A 23,640-nucleotide genomic window follows, 5' to 3' on the forward strand; every position below is an offset into this window, starting at 1 on the left:
AGGTTGGGATTTAAGAATTTACCTGAGAGTGGAATAATGGTTAAGTCTGTGACAGCTGAACATATTTAAGGCTGCCAGTTGTCATTAGAGGATGGATTTTTTTGTGCTGTGAAGAAGCTCGACAAGTTAATTGTTGTAAGGAGAGCCATAGAGCAAATAAATACTTTGTTCCACTACACTTGCCTTGGTCTGTCTCACTGCGTTTCCAGCCGCTAAGGGCTGCCCTGTTACACACACATATACAAATACTCGGCGCTCATCCAACCTAGATACAGACACAAATGGACACTGTACATGTACTGTACAGCACGGCCCCTCCTGAGAACCCTCAATGTCTACATGCATTTAAAACTGAGAGGTGGGCACCGGCGCCAGAGGTGAGGTTGAATACAAAGACTGTCCTCTGGACACCGTATAACATGCCCGATCCCAAGGCCCTATATGTATGTGTTATGAGAGTGTGAGTAATGTGGATGTCTAGGTTGTGGAATAAAATCAGTCTGCTGATAAAACAGTGAGCACAGTGAGAAGATCTTCACTGAGCTGATCCATCTCATCTCATAAAATTGAGGCACAGGTGACCAGGAGGGGACAGAGGGGGAACGACCTTTTATTGCTTTTTTCTACAACAATTTCTTAGTTCAGCTGCAGTATTTGATATCCTGTAATGACTAAAATGATAATTTAAACTAATTTACATAAAAAGATTGTCTTTTAAATGTTACGTTTATTTAACAACTTTAAAGGCTGAGCAGTGCTATTTTTAAATGAAAAACTCACAGGCTCACATGTTCCAGGATTGAATTAGTGTCTGATAACCCTCCCTCTTCCTGCTCTCTAACTCAGCACCTCCTCTCTGTCCACATGTTCCCTTGTTCCCTCCCCTTCTGATCTGCAGTTTGAAGATGGGTGCAACCAACATGTGGTGACGTATAAGAGCTGACAGATCCCATTCGCTACAGAAACCTATGTTGTTTAGATCAGAGCAGTTTCAGTTCTGAGGAAGTGAAACTCACACAGTCACTGACACTGTTGGGTGAAATGGCGCAGAAAAGTGTTCAGCTGGACCGAGAAACCTTCTCTTGTTCGATCTGTTTGGATCTACTGAAGAATCCGGTGGCTATTCCCTGTGGACACAGCTACTGCATGAACTGTATTGAAAGCTTCTGGGATGAAGAGGAAAAGAAGAAAATCTACAGCTGCCCTCAGTGCAGACAGACCTTCACAGCGAGGCCTGTCCTGGTGAAAAACACCATGTTAGCAGTTTTAGTGGAGCAGCTGAAGAAGACTGGACTCCAAGCTGCTCCTGCTGATCACTGCTATGCTGGACCTGAAGATGTGGCCTGTGATTTCTGCACTGGAAGAAAAATGAAAGCCTTCAAGTCCTGTTTATTCTGTCTGGCATCTTACTGTGAGAAACACCTTCAGCCTCATTATGATTCACCTACATTCAAGAAACATAAGCTGGTGGAGCCCTCCAAGAAGCTCCAGGAGAACATCTGCTCTCGTCATGATGAGGTGATGAAGATGTTCTGCCGTACTGATCAGCAGAGTATCTGTTATCTCTGCCCTGTGGATGAACATAAAGGCCACGACACAGTCTCAGCTGCAGCAGAAAGGACTGAGAGGCAGAGAGAGCTGGAGGTGAGTCGACAAAACATCCAGCAGAGAATCCAGGACAGAGAGAAAGATGTGAAGCTGCTTCAACAGGAGGTGGAGGCCATCAATCAGTCTGCTGATCAAACAGTGGAGCACAGTGAGAAGATCTTCACTGAGCTGATCCATCTCATCCAGAAAAGAAGCTCTGATGTGAAGCAGCAGATCAGATCCCAGCAGGAAACTGAAGTGAGTCGAGTCAAAGAGCTTCAGGAGAAGCTGGAGCAGGAGATCACTGAGCTGAAGAGGAAAGATGCTGAGCTGAAGCAGCTCTCACACACAGAGGATCACATCCAGTTTCTACACAACTACCCCTCACTGTCAGCACTCAGTGAGTCTACAGACTCATCCAGCATCAATATCCGTCCTCTGAGCTACTTTGAGGATGTGACAGCAGCTGTGTCAGAGGTCAGAGATAAACTACAGGACATTCTGAGAGAGGAACGGACAAACATCTCACTGACAGTCACTGAAGTGGATGTTTTACTGTCACAACCAGAGCCAAAGACCAGAGCTGAATTCTTAAAATATTCATGTGAAATCACACTGGATCCAAACACAGCAAACAAACATCTGTTATTATCAGAGGGGAACAGAAAAGCAACAGCAGTGGATCAACAACAGTCTTATTCTGATCATCCAGACAAATTCACTAACAGGTTGCAGGTCCTGAGTAGAGAGAGTCTGACTGGACGTTGTTACTGGGAGGTGGAGTGGAGAGGGGGAGTTTATGTAGCAGTCGCATACAAGAATATCAGCAGAAAAGGATTGGGTAATGAATGTTTATTTGGACGTAATGACAAATCTTGGTCATTAGATTGTAACAACAACAGTTTTATATTTCGGTACAACAACATTGAAACTCCTGTCTCAGGTCCTCGTTCCTCCAGAGTAGGAGTGTACCTGGATCACAGAGCAGGTATTTTGTCCTTCTACAGCGTCTCTGAAACCATGACTCTCCTCCACAGAGTCCAGACCACATTCACTCAGCCGCTCTATGCTGGACTGAGGCTTTACTATAATTATGGTTATGGAACCACTGCTGAGTTGATTAAAGTGAAATAGACTGAAGTCTTTCATATTGTTGTAAGTTTAAATCTGTATTTTAGTTCCCTTTTAGTTTCTCTCCATCATTATTGTGGTATTTATGTGCTGCACATAAATCAGATGTCAGTCAAACATTATGGGCAGTACCTCGACATCTTCAACATGTTGTCTTGATGTTTTTACGTTTTATAGGTGGAGCTCTTTCCTGTGTCTGTTCAGCCATGGAGACTATCAATGCTTATGGATATTTTTATTTGAAAAATTTCTCCACATGACAACATAAACTTCTCTATCTTCTAAATGTTTACTGAATATTTTTCTTAGGTATTTGTATGTTGTTGTTTCTCTTCACTGATCTTAACAGAGAAGTCTACAGACCTTCCTTTATCACACAGATTTTATTCTCATTTGTACATTTATAAAGAAAACAATTAATTACAGAGCAATAAGAAATTTTAAGAAAGTGCACTATATCATAATTTATAGTAAAGTGTATTAAAGCATCGTTAGTTAGTCACTTATTTAGTTTGGAGCTGTATCATCTGACACTGTAGAAACATTTCCTCCAGCTTCAGCACAGAATGTTAAAAACAGAACTATTAATGAGAACAAACAGTAGGAACACAGTATCAGCAAACATCATGGCTTAAAATGGAGAGTAAAAATCTAAAAAGAAATAAACAAATTAGTAAAAAGGATTTCCTGTTGACATGTTATTGGTCCTATCTTGTCTGCAGCACCTCCAGGATGCTTCTTATATGTTTCTGGTTATTTTTGCACCAATTTTAGTTTTTGTCAGTAGGAAGTTCAAGTTCAACTCAGTGTGTTTGTTTGTTTTTTTCAAACTGATGCCTGACCTTGAACACCAAACATCTGTCAATAAAGCAATGATATAAAATGCTTATATTAGTACTGAAAAACTGCATATCCACTTTACAAATATAAATAATGATATAAATCCACAGCTGAACTGGAGGAGCAGCTGATCTAGTTCACTCATGTGTTTCTGGACTAAGAGTTGGAGCAAATACCTTATGATTCAGTGATGTTTGTTTTTGTTAAATATTTTGTAGATCCAAGAGTGAGTTTGACTCATGATGATGATGTTCCGAATGAAACAAAGTTGGTCACAAATTCTTCAAAGCTGTTTATTAAGAATATATTCACTTGGACTCATGAGACAGGCTTGTGATCCAAGGGAGCCATCAACTGGACAATTACTGACATGACAACAAAAAAGCTAAGTACAGAGGGGGGAACAGAGGTGAAAATACTTGCTTTAAAGGATTGTAATGTTTCCTTTTAAAATAAGTCTCTAAGGTCAGACAAAGGGACAGAAACTCATAGCTTTCTACCAGCCCAATGACAAAACTATAAGTTGTTTTTTAACATCTACTTTTTCATCTATTTGGCAGTCACAGTGAAAAGTATAAACATTGGCACGCTTTGTCTTGTGATTCTGCTGTTCGTAAAAAATGACCATGCGCAAAGTACCAGACTTTAAGGCTTTGACTTGATGCCAATGGCCTGAGGAGGACAGTATTACCCTTGGACATGTGTAGTCTGCCGTCTACTCAATAGAAGAAGAAGAAGCGCGGAAATGGCACAACTGTCTTCAGTTTCTGGGAGAGTTTAACAATGAGAGACTGATGATGCAGAAGAAATCTCCGTGGTTAAAAACATTAAAAACAGTCGTCCAGGATGATGAGATCCGCCACTGGCTCAGACTGCTGTATATCAGCCGGAGACCCGAGATGAAGTCACGCAGCAGGTATGTAAAACTGTGATGTTCTCAATGAACTAACACAGGAACGATCTGAGCTCAGTCTGTAAGCTAACAGGCTAAAATCAGAGAGCAGCTAATCAAACAAGTGCGTCCGTTTTTTTTAAAGGTAAACTTTTAACAATAGACTTTCATGAGACATATCAAAACCAAACAGGGAGGGAAAGCTTCGGTTTTCTGCACTGTGCCACAGTTCGCTGTCTGCTTCGGTTCACGACGCCTCACTCCGGGGCTACAGACAGTTCTCTGCCGCCTGTGGTGCTCCTCACCTCCGTCTGCACCCACAGACTTCCCGAGGTGGAGGCAGGCCGGCAGGGACTTTGAGAGATGGGCTTTACTTTTAAAAATAGCCCTTAATCAGGGTCTAACTCACTAAAAGATGGCCACATGTCTCTCTCCAACTTAATCTCTTTCTTTTAAGTAATTGTTTTTCATTGAAATGAAATTAATTGTTCAATAAAATGATTACATTTATAATTGAATTAAAGTTAAATGAATCAAGGTGATTTTGACTTTGCTAGTTAACAGGAAGAGAAACAAACTTACACAGGATAAAATGAAATTTGGACCCAGCAGAAAAAGTCAGATCACAGACAAACAGAAACATTCCTCTTTGGCTAAAATAAAATGCAGATTATTGCTCATCTGCAGTTTTAATCATGGTGAATAATTTATGATTCAGCCAAGTAAGATTCTTCTGTGTGGAGGTTTTTCCCCTGTCAAAAGGCATTGACCATTACCTTCATCTAAACATGGAATTTAAGTCATGTAGTTGCCGTTGTTTGTTTTTAAAGAGGTCATAATATTTTTGTGATGGTAGAAATTTATCTTCAAAGTAATAGTTATAAAGTGAATTAATAAGACTTTCCAACAAAGAGAGGGAGTCACATGGTGCTTCTGAAACATTTGTACAAACCTCTCTCACATATGTGAGCAACATGCTCACAGTGTACAGCCCTGCTGACTGAGGCTGCACCTTTACCTGTCTAATCTTTTTCTTTTTACTTTGTTCCTCAAGTCCCACATCAACATGAAGTGTAAGGAGGAGGAAGATCTGGCTGGCCAGCAGGTCTGGAAGCAGGAGAGGAACTTCAATCTGGACCAGGAGGACACAGATCCCCCACAGATCAAAGAGGAACAGGAGGAACTCTGCATCAGTCAAGAGGGAGAACAGCTTGTAGTGAAACACGAGGATGAAGGCATCGTCGTCTGGAGCGGGGAAGAGCGGCTCAGACAGCTGCATAACATCTGGAAACCTGAGAAAGATTTACAGACCAGCGGTAAAACTGTAATCGCTTTTCTGAAGTGTTAACATTAATATTAAACCTACAGTTTGTATCAGTCAGATCTATTTAATGTGTATTCGTGAAAACATGACAGGGAGTTTTAAATGGACTGGTTCTTATATAGCGCTTTTCTACTCAATCTTGAGCACTCAAAGCGCTTTACAAAACTTGTGCATTCACCCACTCACTCCCATTCGCACAAGCACATTTTTCTTAGTGCTTTCTACCAACATTCAGACACACATTCCACAGATCAAAGAGCAACTTGAGGCAACTTGGAGTTAGTATCTTGCCCAAGGATATTTGAAATGCAGACTAGGTGAAGCCGGGAATCGAACCGATCAGTAGATGATCTGCTCTACCGCCTGAGCTACAGCCACCCCCAATAGTGAAGATTATTTTGAAAAATATCAAGATGTAGATCAGTTTCGAGATCAACTCCAAAATAGATCATCAGTCAGTCAGTAATAAGTGAGTTCTTTTTTGTTTGAAAGGTTTTTTTTACTCTTAATGTTGCTGAAAAATGTCAGAACTCAAGTTCTCATTTGCATCAGAGTGCACAAATAACTTCATTTTTACACACTTTTAATTTCACCTGCAAATGTGAGCAACATGCCCTCATTACAGACTTTAACTAAAACTTTATCTTCTCAGAAGTGTTTTTCTATAATTACATTTTTTTTATTGTTCGTTTAGACCTCCACCAGCAAACTGCCTGTAAGGAGGAGGAGTTTGTCGCCAATCAGCAGGAGAGGAACTCAAGTCTGGACCAGGAGGACCCAGATCCTCCACAGATTAAAGAGGAACAGGAGGAACTCTGCACCAGTCAGGAGCTGGAGGAGATTGTACTGAAGCAGGAGATCAATAGTTTTATGGTGACTTCTAGTTTTGAGGAAAGTGACCTCAGTGAATCAGAACCAAACGATGACCAGCTCCTTGCTCTTAACTTTCCTGAACCAGAGCTTGAGGAACAGGAAGAAAACCAGCATGTGGACTCGGGATCAACTAGAAATGCGGAGCTGAAGAAAAGGAGACGTCACAAAAACCGAACAGATAAGTCTCGGAGTGAAACTGATACAAGTAAAAAATCTGTAAGCTGTGACACTTGTGGAAAAACTTTTCAGTGTAAATCCAACCTGACGAGACACATGAGAGTTCACACAAGTGAGAAGCCACATTCTTGTAGCACCTGTGGGAAAAGATTCATTTGGAAATCAGGATTGGAAACTCACGTAAGGATCCACACAGGCGAGAAGCCATATTTTTGCATCACCTGTGGGAAAAGATTTAATAAGAAATCCGGATTTGAAAGTCACGTGAGAATCCACACAGGCGAGAAGCCGTATTTCTGTAGCACATGTGGGAAAAGATTTGGTAAGAAATCAGGACTAGAAACTCATTTGAGAATCCACACCGGTGAGAAAGCGTATTCTTGCAACGTCTGTAGGAAAGAGTTTAGAGACTTGTCGACTATGAAAAGTCACAGAAGGATCCACACAGGTGAGAAACCATATATTTGTAGCTCCTGTGGGGAAAGATTCAGTTGGAAATCAGGACTGAATTTTCATCTAAGGATCCACCTGAGTGACAAACCAAATCACTGCAGCACCCGAGGTAGAAAATGACCTCATGCTCCAAGTCACGGTACATTTCCTGTCCACAGCAGTGAAGGGCACTCTATGTTGTTTGTTCCAGCCCTGACTTTATGTTTCTCTAAGTTTGATATTTTTTTTATTGGTCTTTAAAGGTGACACAAATATTTATTGAACATGGATGCTCTTTTAATATTTACCACAGAAACTTGTATTTCTTCTTCAGTATAGAAGAAAACAAACATGAAAATGAGTTTTTCATCACTTGTTCCTTGTAACAACCATGATGTGATTCCTTTTTATCAGCCAATAAATACGTTTTGATACACAGGACTAAAGATTTAAAAAAGTTCAAGACAAGTATACAATTTTTATTTAAATATGTTTTCTTTGTGATTTATGTTAATGAAGGTTATACTTCAGTATGGCTTTGACCTGGTTGTCCTGGTTCTTCTTAGCAACATGTTGCAAGATTTGATTAAAAATGTTTGTGACTAATTTTGTGTATTGTGTAATCCCTGCTAAATAAAAGCAGTTAAATGTGCTATATTGGCTCATGATAAGTGTTTATATCATTTTGCCTAAATGCAAGTAAACTCAATGTTTGCCAACTCTGTGTGTGCAGTTTGCTTCATAAGTACAGTAACAGAACTTGAACTACATGGAGCCTATTTTGATTACATCATTACAGATGTAGATATTATTCATAGTTCATATTTCACAGTGTGCTGCAATCTTCTCCACAGACCTGCATTGCTCTCTGTTCAGACCCGTCATCTTCAAGATGTCCACTAGATGTCGTCAGAGTTCCCCCACTTTCCTCATCTATTGTGTTGCCATTACCTGAGCCTGCTTAAAACCTACAGTCCTTTACATATGGGTTCATTCAGGGTCATGTTTAGTGGGCAGGTTTAGTGCGATGAAGGAAACTCGTTTTCTTTAACTTTACCTCTGAGTAAGTAACTGGAGTAACAGACTCACTGATTCCTCCCCACCTGCTGGACATGAACCAGCTGACTGACACTTGTTTTCATTTTCTCATTCATAAAGTTGCTACCAGTTCAATTCATTTATATTTATATATAGTGCCAAAAAACAACAGTTGCCTCAAGGTGCTTTATATTGTAAGGTAAAGAATGTAAAAACCTCCACAATTGAACAAGCTGAAAAGAGCAAATGCTTGGCAGCAGTGGCAGAAACAGGCTGTCTGTCGTAATCACTGTAAAACACTAATCACTGGTCAGTCATTTGTTGTGTTGCAATCGGTTACACTGAGGGAAAAAATTTCACAACTGGATCTCGGAGATAATGTGAATATTTGTGAAAATATGTGAAGATGAGGCTGAAATAACTCTGAGACTCTAAAACATGATGAAATGCTTACATATTGAAATGTGTGTAGTAACATGACCTACAGCTTGTTTAAGAACTCGTGATTTTTTCCCCTGTTGGCATAAGGTGAAATCCTGCATAAAGGAGGTGACCTTTGCTCCCTGACTCAGACGTGATAAACATGACCCAAATCATTCACGTTGGTGCCAAATAATGTTTTGTTAAAGTTTAACAAGCTTTCCCAGCCTGAAACTGCCAGACAAACAAATCACCTGTTGGAGATGCTGGTTTAGCTCCCTGGGTAAAGTGGGTGACCCAGATGCTAAAGCCCAGCTATGACTCCTGCCTGAGGACTTTTAGTCTTGGTTTGCATCCAACTTTTCTGCCACAATAGTTCAATTTTCTTAATAAAACACCAAATTACAACAAGTTACCTCGAGGCAGTTTATATTGAAGGCACTTTATTCGAAGGTAAAGATCCGACAATAATACAGAGAAACAACAGGTAGAAGCAATGGAAGATTGAAAATAACGGTTGTCATTACTTTTCATTCAGTCATAAGATACAGAAACACCATCTGTTGTGTGTAAAGATGAACAGTAGGGGTAGGGTGATTTTCACCAGATCAAAGCCATGGATTCACAATTATGGTTTGGTGCTGTTGAGTACCTGGATAGAAAATGCACATGTGGAATGGTAGAAAGTGTTCAGCATGCTTTGATGATCTGCTTCAACTATGCTGGGGTGAGCATTACAGACTGCTTCTTAAATTTAATAACCAAATTGCATCAATGGGGAACTATAAATTCTACATTTGGATTTCTGATTATTATTTCTGGCTGATTTTCATTAGATCGACCTGAGTAGGGCAGCGACAGATGTGTGCGGTCCAGAAGTAGAAGAAGAAGAAGAAAGAGGAGAGCAGAAATGATGACATTCTAGGCTCGCTTTTCACCTTTGATGTACTCTTAGCAGGAAGACTTTGGTTTGGTGATGTGTTAGAGATAATTTAGTGGTTGAAGCTACTGTGGACTGACCAGATCTGCCATCAGCTCAGAGTGCTGGATATCACCGCAAACCTGAGACAAAGTCATACAGAACAGGTGTGTAAAACTGTGATGGTCACTGTGATGGGTGCATGCAACCACACAACTGAGACACTTAGTAATATTCATTTGGTCTTTTGTCTTATGTTTACGTTATGCTTTAAAGTTTCTGTGATCATAAGTTAACTAATTTGACGTTTTGAGGTTACCTGTAGTGATGGGACGTTCTGTATCGAGGCTTCGGAGCGTGTGTCGGGTAATGGAGGGGGCGTTTCCGCGATGCGCGTATCGAGGCTTGCTTCATTTATGGGAGGAGCTGAAAATGATGACGTCCGAAGCCTCGCTGCCCGGCTGTACCACGTGACTGGTTCATGAAGTGGTTCGAACTTTGCCGCGAGATATGACAGCGATATAAAGCCCTCAGACTTCATTCAAAATGTGGGTGTTTGATGGAGAGTTGCGGTTAGTGAGAGTTTGGAGACAGTTTGGAGGTTTATGAGAGTGAGGAGAGAAAGTCAGGAGAGAATGGAGCCAGCTAAGAAGAGGAGGATGTCCTCCCCTGTGTGGGAACATTGTGATTTTATTCCTCCCAACAAGCTATGTAAATTTCTACAGAAGATGTATTTTCATAATACTGATGCTGCAATACAATTTATGTTAAGCTGTCTTGACTTTTGTACAAGGTGAAGTGTTTGCTATGTGCCAGGGAGCTGGGATATAACAACAACACCTCATCCATGCTTAGGCACTACAGAGCTTTGCATGAGAATAAGGGGAACACCGATTGTGGAGCAAGACCAGGTGAGCCATCAAATGCCATGATAATATAGCATGCAGTAATGTTACTAAATGATATAACAATATTATACAATTGTAATAAGTTACGTGTGTGATATTTATATTTGTGCTTTGTCTTTATTGTCTTTCCTCAGGAGAACAATCTCAAATAGATGAAGACCTGGTCAGCATGGTGATTGAGGACTCCCAGCCAGTTAGCATTGTGGAGGACAAAGGATTCAAAAGATTTGTTAAATCATTAAATCCTAGCTATGTTCTCCCCACTAAAAAGGTCATAAAAGCAGTGAAAATTTAGTTTTTACAGAATAAAATGTGAACAGGCAGGACTGTGTAGCTGTCCATACCTCAACGTTACAACCGCACAACCACTGTCCACACCCCAACCACACCTCACCTCACAGTAAATGATCATTTTCCATACTGCCAGTATAAATATACACAGTATACTGCCATCACTACAATATACATGTTTTACACACTCCTTTTGTTGTTGACATTTACAGGCTGTGTGCAAAAGGCCACACTCTTCAAATTCATGCCAGCTATTATTTTTACGTCCAGTAGGTGTCCTACTAGAGCAAATGAAGCTTCAAGAAGCTTTGCGCTTATGGCGTTATTTTTGTGCCACTATTCTGAGCGCACGTAAAAAAGGTTTGCAGGTGCAAGTGTTGCATTTTGAGGAGAAATTTATTTTGAGCGAAGAAAAGCTGAATTTGAGTGAACAAAATTCATTGCTGCATGCAAAAAATGTATATCCGTGTTTGCTATTATCCATATACACACGCACAATAGCAGCCCCTCTCGCTCAGTTTTTGCACTTGCGCTCGCAATGTGTCGCTCACGCTCTCAACATTTCTGCCCGTGCACGCTCAACTCTTTCTGTACACCGTTATATTTGTGCCACAAAACCAGCCAATCACAGACTTGGATGCAAAAAAATCTGATTGGCTGTTTTTGTCTCCAATCAGCTCGAAAGGACGAAATGCAATATCCCAGAATCCATTTCGTCCAAAGCTCAAACGAGGCAGTGGCGGAGGAACACAGAGTGGCGGAGTTTGAAATATTACTCTTTCTGGGACACAAAATAAACTTTTAAGATATTTTCATGTTAGAATGTAGCTGTGTGAACTTCAAATATCTGCTCGATTTATCAAGACATCACATATTTGCATAAGTGCTCCAACGTTTTCGGAGATGCCTGTTACCCACCAGCTGACCGGGTGGGAACTCGGGTTAAACATAATATATAAGGCTGAACTGACAAAAAAATCACCGACTACACCACCAGGTATTATTGGAAAAACCATAAAGCCTTTGAACGAAAACAAACGCTGTTGTGACAGTGATGTACACTGTTTTGTTGGTATATATGTATGATTTGTATCACCTTCATGTTTCCAGCTTTCCAGCTGTGGCTCCAGCAAACATCAGCTGATACTAGAAATTAATTTTAAATAAATTCTAACAACAGCTGATCAATTTTGAACGTGCTGCTGTTGTTGTTTAGCGCAACATCCGCTGGTTTCCTGTTTCTGGCGCAAAGTGGGAGATAAACAAACAAGAGAGACGATCAGCTGATCATTGATCAGTTTCATGATTGAAGTAGCAACAGGAGAGGGAGGGAGAATGAGGAGAGAAGAGGCAGCTAAGACACAGAATAACTCCAGCTTTGTGTCTTTTTTATTCTCGCTGAAGTCTTTTCCCCTCAATACGGATGTATTGTAATTGGTCCAGCCCAGAGTTGATTATTACCAGTTGGCTAATCCACCACCTTTCATTGTTTATACCATTACAAAAACAAACAAACTAACATAAAAATGAAAAATCACCATTGGCCCACCGGGAAAATGCCGGGTAAATGCCCAATGGCCAGTCCAGGTATTCGGTCAGCTGGTGGGTAACAGGCATCTCCAAAAACGTTAGAGCACTTATGCAAATATGTGATGTCTTGATAAATCGAGCAGATATTAGAAGTTTACACAGCACCATTCTCGCATGAAAATATCTTAAAAGTTTATTTTGTGACCCACAAAGAGTAATATTTCAAACTCCGCCACTCTGTGTTCCTCCGCCACTGCCTCGTTTGAGTTTTGGACGAAATGGATTCTGGGATATTGCATTTCGTCATTTCGAGCAGGTTGGAGACGAAAACAGCCAATCAGATTTTTTTTGCATCCAAGTCTGTGATTGGCTGGTTTTGTGGCACAAATATAACGGTGTACAGAACGAGTTGAGCGCGCACGGGCTGAAATGTTGAGAGCGCGAGCGACACATTGCGAGCGAGCGCAAGTGCAAAAACTGAGCGAGAGGGGCTGCTATTGTGCGTGTGTATATGGATAATAGCAAACACGGATATACATTTTTTGCATGCAGCAATGAATTTTGTTCACTCAAATTCAGCTTTTCTTCGCTCAAAATAAATTTCTCCTCAAAATGCAACACTTGCACCTGCAAATTTTTTTTACGTGCGCTCAGAATAGTGGCACAAAAATAACGCCATATGCGCTGGGGTGAACCAATTGGATGAAAAGCTTCAGTGCTTCACGAAGCTTCATCTGCCCATCACTAGCATAGACTTTGCTTTGCATTGTTTGTTATTTTATATAGGTATGTTATATTGATTATATTTCTGCTCTTTCTCAGTTACCTGACCTCCGCTCCAGTCCTTCCTGGTTTGGCTGAAAGAGGAGGCTGAGGGTGGAGCTGGTTTAAATGCAGAAGCCAATAAAGTGGACTGGACCATCTATTGTGATCATGCAGGGGGAATGGGGTTCTTCTTGAATAATGGTTATCTGTTATCCCTTTAGTTTTCACCTTTGGTTTATATAATGGTTTATTCATTTGCTATATAACTGGAGCTGTTTCTCATTTGGGCAGGTCAGTTTGAGTTATGTTTTTGTTAAGTGATTTTTGAGTAGCAGTCTGTTAAGGTAACCTCTTTTATGGGCCCACTTGGTTCTTACAAACTTTATTTTTTGTTATTTTGAATTTTTGTAATCATTTTGTCCTTTTTGGGGTATAATAAAACCCTTTTTTTTTGAAGATTACATTTGTGCCTGTGTGTTCCTGGCGGCTTGGATCATGACAATTGGTGGCAGCAGTGGGATTCAGCCAGTGTAAAAGAAAAAATACACACACAAAAAAGGCACAGGTTTTTTTTGTTTTTTTTTCTCTTTCCCCCCCACTCCTTATCAAACCACGCAGAGGAGCACGGAGTGCGAGAGCAGTCCGAGGAGATGTACCAAGCCAGCAAATGGGCTCAGAAGGACAAGTCGATGGAGAACAGGAGGAGAATGGAACTTCTGGAGGGGTAGACAGCACTGAGGGCCGAGGTAGGGAACCAACGATATCGGATCTGATCTCTCTTCTCCGTTCACATATGGGGCAGCAGGAGGCCAGAGAGGTTAAACAGAAGGAGGAAAGTGCAAAGCAAGAAGAACATTTTAAAGCACTTCAACACCAGTTTCAGTTGTTACAGGTAGAAGTACAAGCCCGCACTTCTCCAGTGCCTGAAGGTCAGGCAGCTGAATCACCTGATCCAGAATCTCTAGATGACGACATTGTTCCTCAAGCTGGTCCTAGTATATCAGCTACTGGTTTATCAGGTCAGTCCCATTTTCTGGAGCCTAAGTTGCAAAAACTTACCAACGAGGATGATATTGAACATTTTTTGATTACCTTCGAACGCATTGCACTGGCCTGTCGGTGGCGGAGACATGATTGGGTTTTTCACCTTGTACCGCTGCTTACGGGCAAAGCAAGAGGTGCATATGTACATATGGATGTTGATGATTCTTTGGATTATGATAAGGTTAAGGCAGCTATTCTTTATAAACATGATATCAATCCTGAGACCTATAGGCAGAGATTTCGATCTCTTGATGTAAACCCTGCAGAAAGCCCTAAAGAGTTGTATGCACGGCTGAAGGAGCTTTATGTAAAATGGGTCCACCCTGAAGATAAAACCGTTCAGGACATTGGGGAAATCATCATTCTTGAGCAATATTTACGAATGCTATCTCCTGAGTTGCAGGTGTGGATAAAAGAGCATAATTCACCCTCTGCTGCAGAGGCTGCAAAGCTGGCTGACGTTTTTGTGGCGGCACGGAAAAAGGGACAGCCTTGGAGCTTTATGACTTGGAAAACGAAGGACAGCCGGAAATCACTCCCGCAGAGACGAGCTGCCAATGTGAGTAGGGCTTCATATAGCCATTCACCCGATGGGTCTTTGAAGTCCCCGGCCAAAACCTTGGTATGCTATCTTTGTGGTATGGAAGGTCATACAAAGCCCATGTGCCCTGAAAACTCAGCTAAATTAACCCAAATGTGCTTTGTGCCCCGAAGCCATGATAACTCTGAGATAAAATTAGACAGAGGGTTAAAGATGACATCAGTTGAGATTAATGGTGATACATTAAAGGCACTAATTGATACAGGTAGTACACAGACTCTTGTACACAGACAGTTTGTCCCCTTAAATAGTATTAATATGACTGAAACGATTCCTGTTTGTTGTGTTCATGGAGATGAAAAGCCTTATCCAACAGCGGATCTATACATCAAGGTGCAAGGACAGGTTTATCTCCTGAATATTGGGGTTGCGGATAATTTGCCATTCCCTGTTATATTAGGCCGAGATCTACCTGTGCTGTTTGACCTTTTGGATTATAGCCACACATGCAATGTTGCAGTAACTAGGGCTCAAGCTAGGAAGCCAGCAGATGCCACTCAGACCCTTAGTGCTCTGCCATTTTATGAGGCAGAATTAGAGACGGCACCCGGGAAATTGCGCAAGTCCCGCAGGGAGAGGAGGCGAGAGAAGTTTCATCATACTATTGTGAAAGCATCTCCCGTCTGTGAACCTGAGATGCCTTTGGACTTTAAAGTCCCAGCTAATATCACTGAGATGCAACACAATGATCCAGTATTAGCACCCTTTTTTCAGAAAGCCAAAAAACAAGGACATGAGATGGAACCAGATATTAACAGCAGTGAGGAATTTTTTCTGAAAGATGGCATTCTTTATCGCCGGCAAAGATCACAGGTACAGCTGATGGTTCCTAGTGGAGTCAGGGAGGTGGCACTGAATTTGGGGCACTCTGTGCCGTGGGCAGGACATTTAGGGAAGCATAAAACCATGGCTCGCATTAGGAAGTATTTCCACTGGCCGGGCCTGCGTGCTGACGTGGCCCAATTTTGTAAAAGCTGCCCTCAGTGCCAAAAGACTTCCATCAAAACCCCCTCCAGGGCTCCACTTCAGCCTTTGCCAGTTATTAGCACCCCATTTGAACGGTTGGGGATGGATGTTGTCGGACCTGTTGAGAAAAGCAGGGCAGGGAACCGTTACATGCTGGTAATAACTGATTATGCCACAAAGTACCCTGAAGTTTTTCCTCTGAAATCTGTAAAGGCCAAGTCTGTGGCTTTTTGTCTGGTGCAATTTTTCTCAAGGGTGGGATTCCCTCGTGAGATCCTGACAGACCGTGGGACTAATTTTATGTCAACTTTATTAAAGCAGGTCCACCAGCTTCTTGGCATCAAAGGGCTAAGGACTACTCCATACCATCCTCAAACGGATGGCCTGACGGAGCGCTTTAACCAGACCCTGAAGCAGATGTTGCGCAAGTTTGTGAATGACACTGGTACTGACTGGGATCAGTGGCTGCCTTATCTGCTCTTTGCGTATAGAGAAGTACCCCAAGCTTCTACTGGCTTCTCACCTTTTGAACTGTTATATGGTCACGAAGTAAGGGGGCCCCTCTCTTTGCTGAAAGAAATGTGGGAGGGTGACCGAAGTGGGGCAGGGGCTACTAATGTCATCTCATAGGTAATACAGATGAGGGAGCGACTTGAGAAGATGACTGAGCTAGCCCAAGCTCATATGGGAGCTGCCCAGCAACATCAGAAGGTCTGGTATGATCGGTCAGCTCGGGAGAGGTCATTTGAACCTGGACAAAAGGTACTTGTACTCCTTCCGAGTGATGACCGTAAGCTGTTAGCTAAATGGCAGGGACCTTTTCAGATTCAGCAGAAACCACCTATCGGCTGGCAACTCCGGGTCACTCTCGCTCCAGTAGAGTTTTGCATGTAAATCTCCTGAAGGAGTGGGTGGAGAGGCCAAAGAGAGCAGAAGTTCTTTTGATAAGGGAGATTCATGAGGAGGAAGAGGTAGAGGAGCAGTATCTTCCTTCAGGGGTGCTCCAGCAGGTGGACCTTAATCACCTTTCAGAAGTGTCGGGGGAAAACTCTGTAAAAGACCCAGGAGAAATAAAGACACAATGAGACAAGATCACTTTTTATGCTTTAACGTGCACACGGGTAAGCTGTTCAGAACAACTCACAACGTGTACAGAGGCTGGGCACTTTTTATAGGAAAGACAGTGAGAACAGGATAAGAAAATACAAAACAAATAAAATAAACAACTCCATATGTGGCGCTAGTCTCGTCAGCAGAGAGCTGGGAGAGATAAAACAATCTAAAACAATATGTCCCAAAACAGTATGTCTTTGCTGAGAAAGTCTAAAAAGATAATTCTAAATTAATCTAACCATAGACAAAAGGGCATGCTTGCACATTTAAAAGAAGGTAAAGAAACAGAATCATTTTTCCTGTAACATTCCCTCCTGTTTTAACTTATTTTAAATGTATACAACAATTGTCTGTGAAGGTTATTTATTAAGTATCTTAAGCAATTTTTTAATTTTCAAAATGTCAGCATAGCAGAAATGGAAGTCATTTGGTCTAAAGAATAAAACAAAATAAAATAATAAAAAGAAAAAAGAAAATCATAGTAAATGAAATAACAAGTGGAATAAACAAGAAAAAATAATAAAACTAAACTACAAAAAATAAAGGATAAAAACCTTATATTTAAAATGAAAACTTCAAAAAATAAAATGATGAAAACCTTATATTGTACCTGCATAAACTACTAATGTGTTAATCAGTGCATGATCACTTGAAAAAGGCAGAAGTCATTTTTAATCACCACGTCATTCATTAGCAGTTATTACAAGTTCTCCTCTAACAGAATTGCAACGGGATGCTGTTCTTCTTGAGGCACGGCAACATAAGCAGTCATTGTAGTTGTTATCATCTTTGAAATCATTACTCTTAGACATGGCAACACACACAACACTAATACGAGCAGTGCTATCATGATGAGACCTAGAAGGACAAACGGCTTTGCTACAGCAGCCAGCCATGAACCGCCGAACAGCCAGTCCAGCCAGCCTTGTGCTGTAGCTGCTCCAGGTGTGTGGTCAGTGACATATTTTTGCAGAGCGGTCAAATTCTGCAAAGCTTCATAAATGTCTCCTCCAGTTTCGTATCCATCAGGGATAAAAGTGCAACATGTTTCCCCGATCAGCTTGCAAACTCCTCCTTGTGATGCTGTTAGCAGGTCTAGTGTCAGTCTGTTCTGCAGCACCATCGTTCTGATGGCCTGCTGTTCTCCTGCTAAGGCCGTTCCCAGGGTCTTAGTCAAGTTGATGTGTCGTAGCAGAGCATATCGGTTGATTTCCACGTGATCCCGCACCTCGGCAACTCCAATGCCGGGGATCAAGCTCTGTAAGAATTTCACTCCTCCTCAGATGCGAAACTCTGGTTCCTTTACTGCTTGGTGCCGTCCGTGCACATCCTGTCTGGTAATGAGTCTTTGTTTGTAGTATCATTCGGTAGCTGTAGTTGGAGCGACAGTTGAGGCTCATCAGTGTCGCGTTACTGGCACAGGTTTCGTTGAGTGAACAGTCCATACACTTCCTCTCGTTCCTCGGTGGGCAGAAAGTGTATATGTATTTGCATAGCAGTCAGTTTTATTATTCAAGTAAGCTGTAGTGTTCATAAACTGCCACCAGAAATTAGTGGCATAGCCATGGGGAAACTTGGTGTACTTTCCTTTGTCATACAGTGTCTGCCTTTTCTTCATATAGCGTGACTTATTGTCCCTCACGGAAGCAAAGATGAGGAGCCCGGCCATGGTCAGGGCCGCTGCAGTTATTAAGAGCCACCACCTCATGACGACGGGACACACCCTCCTGTTGCGAATAGACCCCCCGGCCAGGAAAGCTGACCCCTCCACCGGGCGAGATCACAACAAGTGGGCAAGCCTGCCGTCAGCTGTGTTTAGATGGCTTCACTTACTGGCTCTGATGGATGCAAGATGGTCGTTCCGCTATTTTGCAAGCTCCAGTTTTTCCTTTGGAGCACTTTGATCAGAACCCAGTCACCGGGCTGTGATCTGCAAGACACTTGATAGACATCATTACATTCTTCGTCATTTACAATCATCTCTTTATTTTCCTACAACTTAGACATACATTTTGCTACTGAAATTGTATCTGCCTTTTTCACTGGGTAGATTTCTGGCCACTTTGAGAATACATCTATAACCACTAGGGTGTATTTTTACCCTTGGCATTCATTTAGCTCAATAAAGTCCATATGGATTGTGTGGTCTCAGGTTTCCCTGAGCATTATATTTTTGACACGTCATGCACGTTCTGACAAATTGTTTTGCTGAGGTTTCAAAATTTACAGTGTAGAATTTACAGTGTAGAAATGAGAGTTGACAATACTGGTCAGTCCCCCCGTTGACAAATGCGTACAGCCATGAGTCACTAATGCCGCCATTTTGTGGAGGAATTTTGGCAACACTGGCTTGCCATAACACATCATTAAGTCGTTTGTCAGAACTGCACCGTGTTTTAGCCATTTTGCCTGCTCTGCTGTGCTTGCTGCTTTTGTTCATTTTTCAACACATCCAGTGGAATCTGATGTGTGTTCACTGCCATCAATGTGATGTTTGTCTTTTGTGCCGCCTGTTTTGCTGCTCTGTCAGCAAAGTTATTGCCTGTAGCAATGAAAGAGGCGTTGTAAGAGGTTGGCATGCTGAACTGGTTTTCCGGTTGGTGTAATCATTCCTCTGGTTTTCCAGATTTTTTGCAAAATGATGCACAGCAGAGAAAACATACTGGCTGTCTATATAAATGGTTATTTGTTTATCTTTGTGTATTTCACATGCGCAAATCACAGCTATCAGCTCAGCGCTCTGTGCAGAACATGAAGAAGAAAGGGGTTTTGCTTCTATTATTTTACTATCTGTGGTTACTGCGTAACCTACACAATTTAGGCCTGTGCTGTAAGGTCAAATGCTGTTCTCCTAGCTTCCACACTTGCTGATCATAAGGTGGATCTGGGCCTGGGGTTTGTTTAAATCTCAGAATGTTGTGATACTCGGTCGGTTTCTGGAAAGTGGATGTGGCGGGTGTCATTTAGCATGCACTCAGGTGTAATACCAGAAAAGAATGGCATGACTGCTATCTTAAGTTTTGTCAGAGCGTCTCTACCTAGCAAATTTACTGGACACGACGGGTCATATATGCATTTAATAAAGCACCTGCGGCCACTTGCTGTATGTACTAGTTCTAAAGGGGCAGTTAATTGTTGTACAGTTGTGTGGCCTGAAGCTGACTTTACAACTAATTTGTCCTTTGAAAACTGTCAGTTTAAGTGGCTGCCTCAAAACTGTTTTGCATTATTTCTCTGTGGCTTACTCCTACAATCTCGTGTGAAGTGACCTTCCTCTCCACGGTTCTAGCAGGCGTTGTCTCTATGTTATCTGCTGTTTCTGCATGGCTGTCTGCAGCCTTGGTGTTTGTGACTTTGCTCGCCTCTCTGTTCCTGATAGCCACCTGCGAATTAGTGTTTTAGTCTGTTGTCAACACGTCAGCCTTATTTTGAAGTTACAGAATGCTTCTTCTCCTTTTTTTTTTTTTTTTTTGTTTTTGTTTGGGAGAATAGATGCAACTCTACATTTTCACTTAAGGCAGTTTTAGATAATTTCTAGTTCTTCAAACAATTCATGGATCTCACACATTTCAAACTTTCAAGTTAGGGTTGTTTCCCATTTATACAAATATATATATATTTAACTTTGCATTGCTCACAGCTCATAGCTCACAGCTCTAAACCTAGGCATTTTTCAATCATATGCCTAATCACTATGTGTCACTGTGATTCTCAAGTATGGTCACAAGTTCGTTTAAATTCGTTTCCAAAACCAACAAAATAATCAAACAAAAACAAAAAACATAAACGTGTCAGGACACAAAAGAAAAAAAGAAAAATGCTGCCACCCGAACAAGGCAGAAGTCTGCATATGTTGGCTTTTAATAGCATGCAGCTTGTAACATGGTAGACTAATGTGCCTGTGTTAATTCAGCTCCATATTATTGTGTGAAGTTGCACTGGGTTGGGAGTGGTTTTGTGGTTGTCACATTTTTGGTGAGCCAATGGCTGGAATGGGGTTGGACTAATTAGAGGCAGGTGTACTTGATTGCACTGATACACTGGTCTACTTATAGCCCACACTACAAACACTGCTGTGTCGTTTTGTCTCTCTGTGCAGGTATGTAATGTGATGAAATCAGGTATGTTTGGGATGGATGGGTTTTGCCCTATGAATTTTATATTAAGTGTGTCGTTTTGTCTCTCTGTGCAGTCCAGGGCCTATTATATGCCACAGCCTAAAGGCAGCTGGGTTGCAGAGGCTTGAGTGACCACTGACTATATGCTTGCAGGGTGGTGGGTCTCCAAGGACAACTTCTAACCCTGTTAAAGGCAACATGTGGAGTGCAACTTGGCCGTGTGGCATAGCTGGCTCTGGCCTTGGGACTGTGTGTTTTTATACAATTCATAAGTGGGACACTGGACTGTTTTATCTTTTATCTCTTGATATATTTTTCGTCAATAAATTATCTTTTAGAATGTTATTGACTGACATCTTTTTGCCCACGACTGAGACGGTTGGTCAGACCTAGAGTCTTTCTTTGGGTGTGTTACAGCAGCTTCTGCTCTAAAAGAAACAAATAAATAAAAAGAAAAGAAAATGTGTAACATGCTCATCAGCTTAGCAGTGTCTACATATTTAATTCAGCTTCTCAATCCTGTAGTTGTAGCTGTTGTCTACAGGGTTTTGCTTATTGGTTGTTATTATAGGTGTGCTCTATATCTCAGCAATGTGTCATTCTAGAATGATAAGTTTCAAGCTGGTCAAGTGCCTCTATGCACTTCATTAGTTTAGTTATTCTCCGTATTGTCTTCATCTCACATGTCATTACACTGAGTTTCAGCAAACCTTAAGCTTGATGCAGACTACTGCTTAACAATTATCCACCTCACATCATAACCGATTAAGGTGCCTCTTCATATTAATATTCTGTCATTGTTAATATTATCCTCTTTGTCTTATATAACAGCAATAGCATATTATAATATTTTATTAGTGTGTACCATTATACTACTACTGAGCCAATTTGTTAGTTAGGATCATCTTATTCAGCAAACAGATAATTTAGAATTCATCCAATCTGCGGTCACATTTGTTCTCTCTGTTGCATGGCGGACCAGGCAGTTCTATTATAATATATTATTTATATTTTATTTTGTATCCATCAAGGGCTTCAGATGACCTGCAGAATCATCCTTTTCCCAAGGTGGAGACAGTTACCTTTTCACACACTGTCCTTGGCTGAACAATGACACAGCCTTAATATACCTTATTTATTTTATTAAAATATTTTCGTGTGAATTATTTGCTTTATATTCATTTTATACATGCTGGGCATGGTCATCATGCCAACTGTGTTTCATTGTTAATATCACTTTACAGGTTGTTATCCTTGCTATTATTAATTTCAAATACTCTAAAGATAATTTCTACTGTAACTTTCCCTTTGTTCATCTTTATTTCGTACTTTTTATATTTATATCTACTCAGTGGGGTCTGTTTTCAACCCTTTTAAACTACCTCAAACTGCTTTGATCTCTAGTTTTCACTTAATAAGGGATTATTATGTTCTTCCTGATATGGGTGTTGCTGCACATGCGGCTGCAGGAATGAGTGATGGTTTACTAAAAGGATTGTGGACACTGCACAGTGTCTCGTCTTCTGGTTTTACTAAACTGGCAGTTGAGTTCTGGTCTTCTGACTGTTTATATTTTGTTTTCTTAAATCTCTGTGTTTTTGTCCGGCGTCTGGACTTTTCTTTTCTCACCACTGCTCGTCAGCAGGAATGAGTTTTAATTTCACTTGCTTGATTACCCATCTTATGTATTTACTTATTTTTGTTTAAGTAATATATACACGATACAGCTGCTATCACCTTCGCTGGTATTAGAGACGAGAGTGGTTGCTCACACGCCCTTCTACTTTCGGACTATTTCCAAAAGCGGTGTGAACTTTACGAGACGGAACTCGACCGTTCTCTCAACTCACCAGCACGTCAGTGAATAGCAGTAAAAGAAAAACACAGTAGGAGCAGCTCAGTCTCTTATTGGACCGTGAAAATTCAGCTTGCTCCGTTAATTAAAACAATACACACACACACATTCACATTCACACCTATTCGCGCGATCGGAACCCTTATCATAAGGGGAGCTGCCAGTCTTTCTGTAGACGAGCTACTTATTCCCTAGACCCTGTCTAGACCCAGCTGGGGGAGCTACCCAGAGCTCCAAACCTAACCCACAAGAGTGGGGAGCTTCCAGTCGACGAGCTCCAAGCTACCAGCCGACGAGCTACTTTAAACCTAACCCACAGAGGTGGGGAGCTTCCAGTCGACGAGCTACTTTCGCTATTTTAAATTCCCTGAATTCAAAACTCCCTGAATTTAAAATTTCCTGAATTTAAAATACGCTTTTACGCAAAATTGTGTCAGTGTGTCTGTATCTACCTGGTCAGTGTCGCCGGGTCTGGTCCACCTCGATCGGGCCCCACCACCGTGGGTCGCTTTCTAGAACGTTGGCCAAGACTCGAATTTAACGCCCTTGGTCTTTGACCACACACCTAGTGTGTGGGCTGTCGACAGACGAACAACGTGGACTGGTCACGGAGATGGGACACGATGGAGGCGCTCCGGCTCCGAAGGACCAAGAAGTGTCGGGGGAAAACTCTGTAAAAGACCCAGGAGAAATAAAGACACAATGAGACAAGATCACTTTTTATGCTTTAACGTGCACACGGGTAAGCTGTTCAGAACAACTCACAACGTGTACAGAGGCTGGGCACTTTTTATAGGAAAGACAGTGAGAACAGGA

General features: G+C 41.5%; 2 protein-coding genes across 2 annotated transcripts; both read left to right on the plus strand.

Annotated features, from left to right (window-relative positions):
• Positions 1-282: 282 nt before the first annotated feature.
• LOC146552993 (tripartite motif-containing protein 16-like) lies at positions 283-3,398 on the plus strand. Its single transcript, XM_085255427.1, has one exon. The coding sequence runs from the start codon at positions 1,042-1,044 to the stop codon at positions 2,719-2,721; it is 1,680 nt and encodes a 559-aa protein (XP_085111553.1). The 5' UTR covers positions 283-1,041; the 3' UTR covers positions 2,722-3,398.
• Positions 3,399-5,508: 2,110 nt separating this feature from the next.
• On the plus strand, positions 5,509-7,975 carry LOC146552994 (uncharacterized). The gene is made up of 2 exons (XM_085255565.1): positions 5,509-5,766; positions 6,469-7,975. Exons 1-2 carry the CDS (start codon positions 5,517-5,519, stop codon positions 7,395-7,397), a joined length of 1,179 nt encoding a protein of 392 aa, XP_085111691.1. The 5' UTR covers positions 5,509-5,516; the 3' UTR covers positions 7,398-7,975.
• The last annotated feature ends 15,665 nt before the right edge of the window (positions 7,976-23,640 follow it).

Source organism: Mchenga conophoros, linkage group LG18 (genome assembly GCF_057382185.1).
Source record: "Mchenga conophoros isolate Kocher_MC1m ecotype Shallow Benthic linkage group LG18, M_conophoros_male_GT1.1, whole genome shotgun sequence".
NCBI lineage: Eukaryota > Metazoa > Chordata > Actinopteri > Cichliformes > Cichlidae > Mchenga > Mchenga conophoros.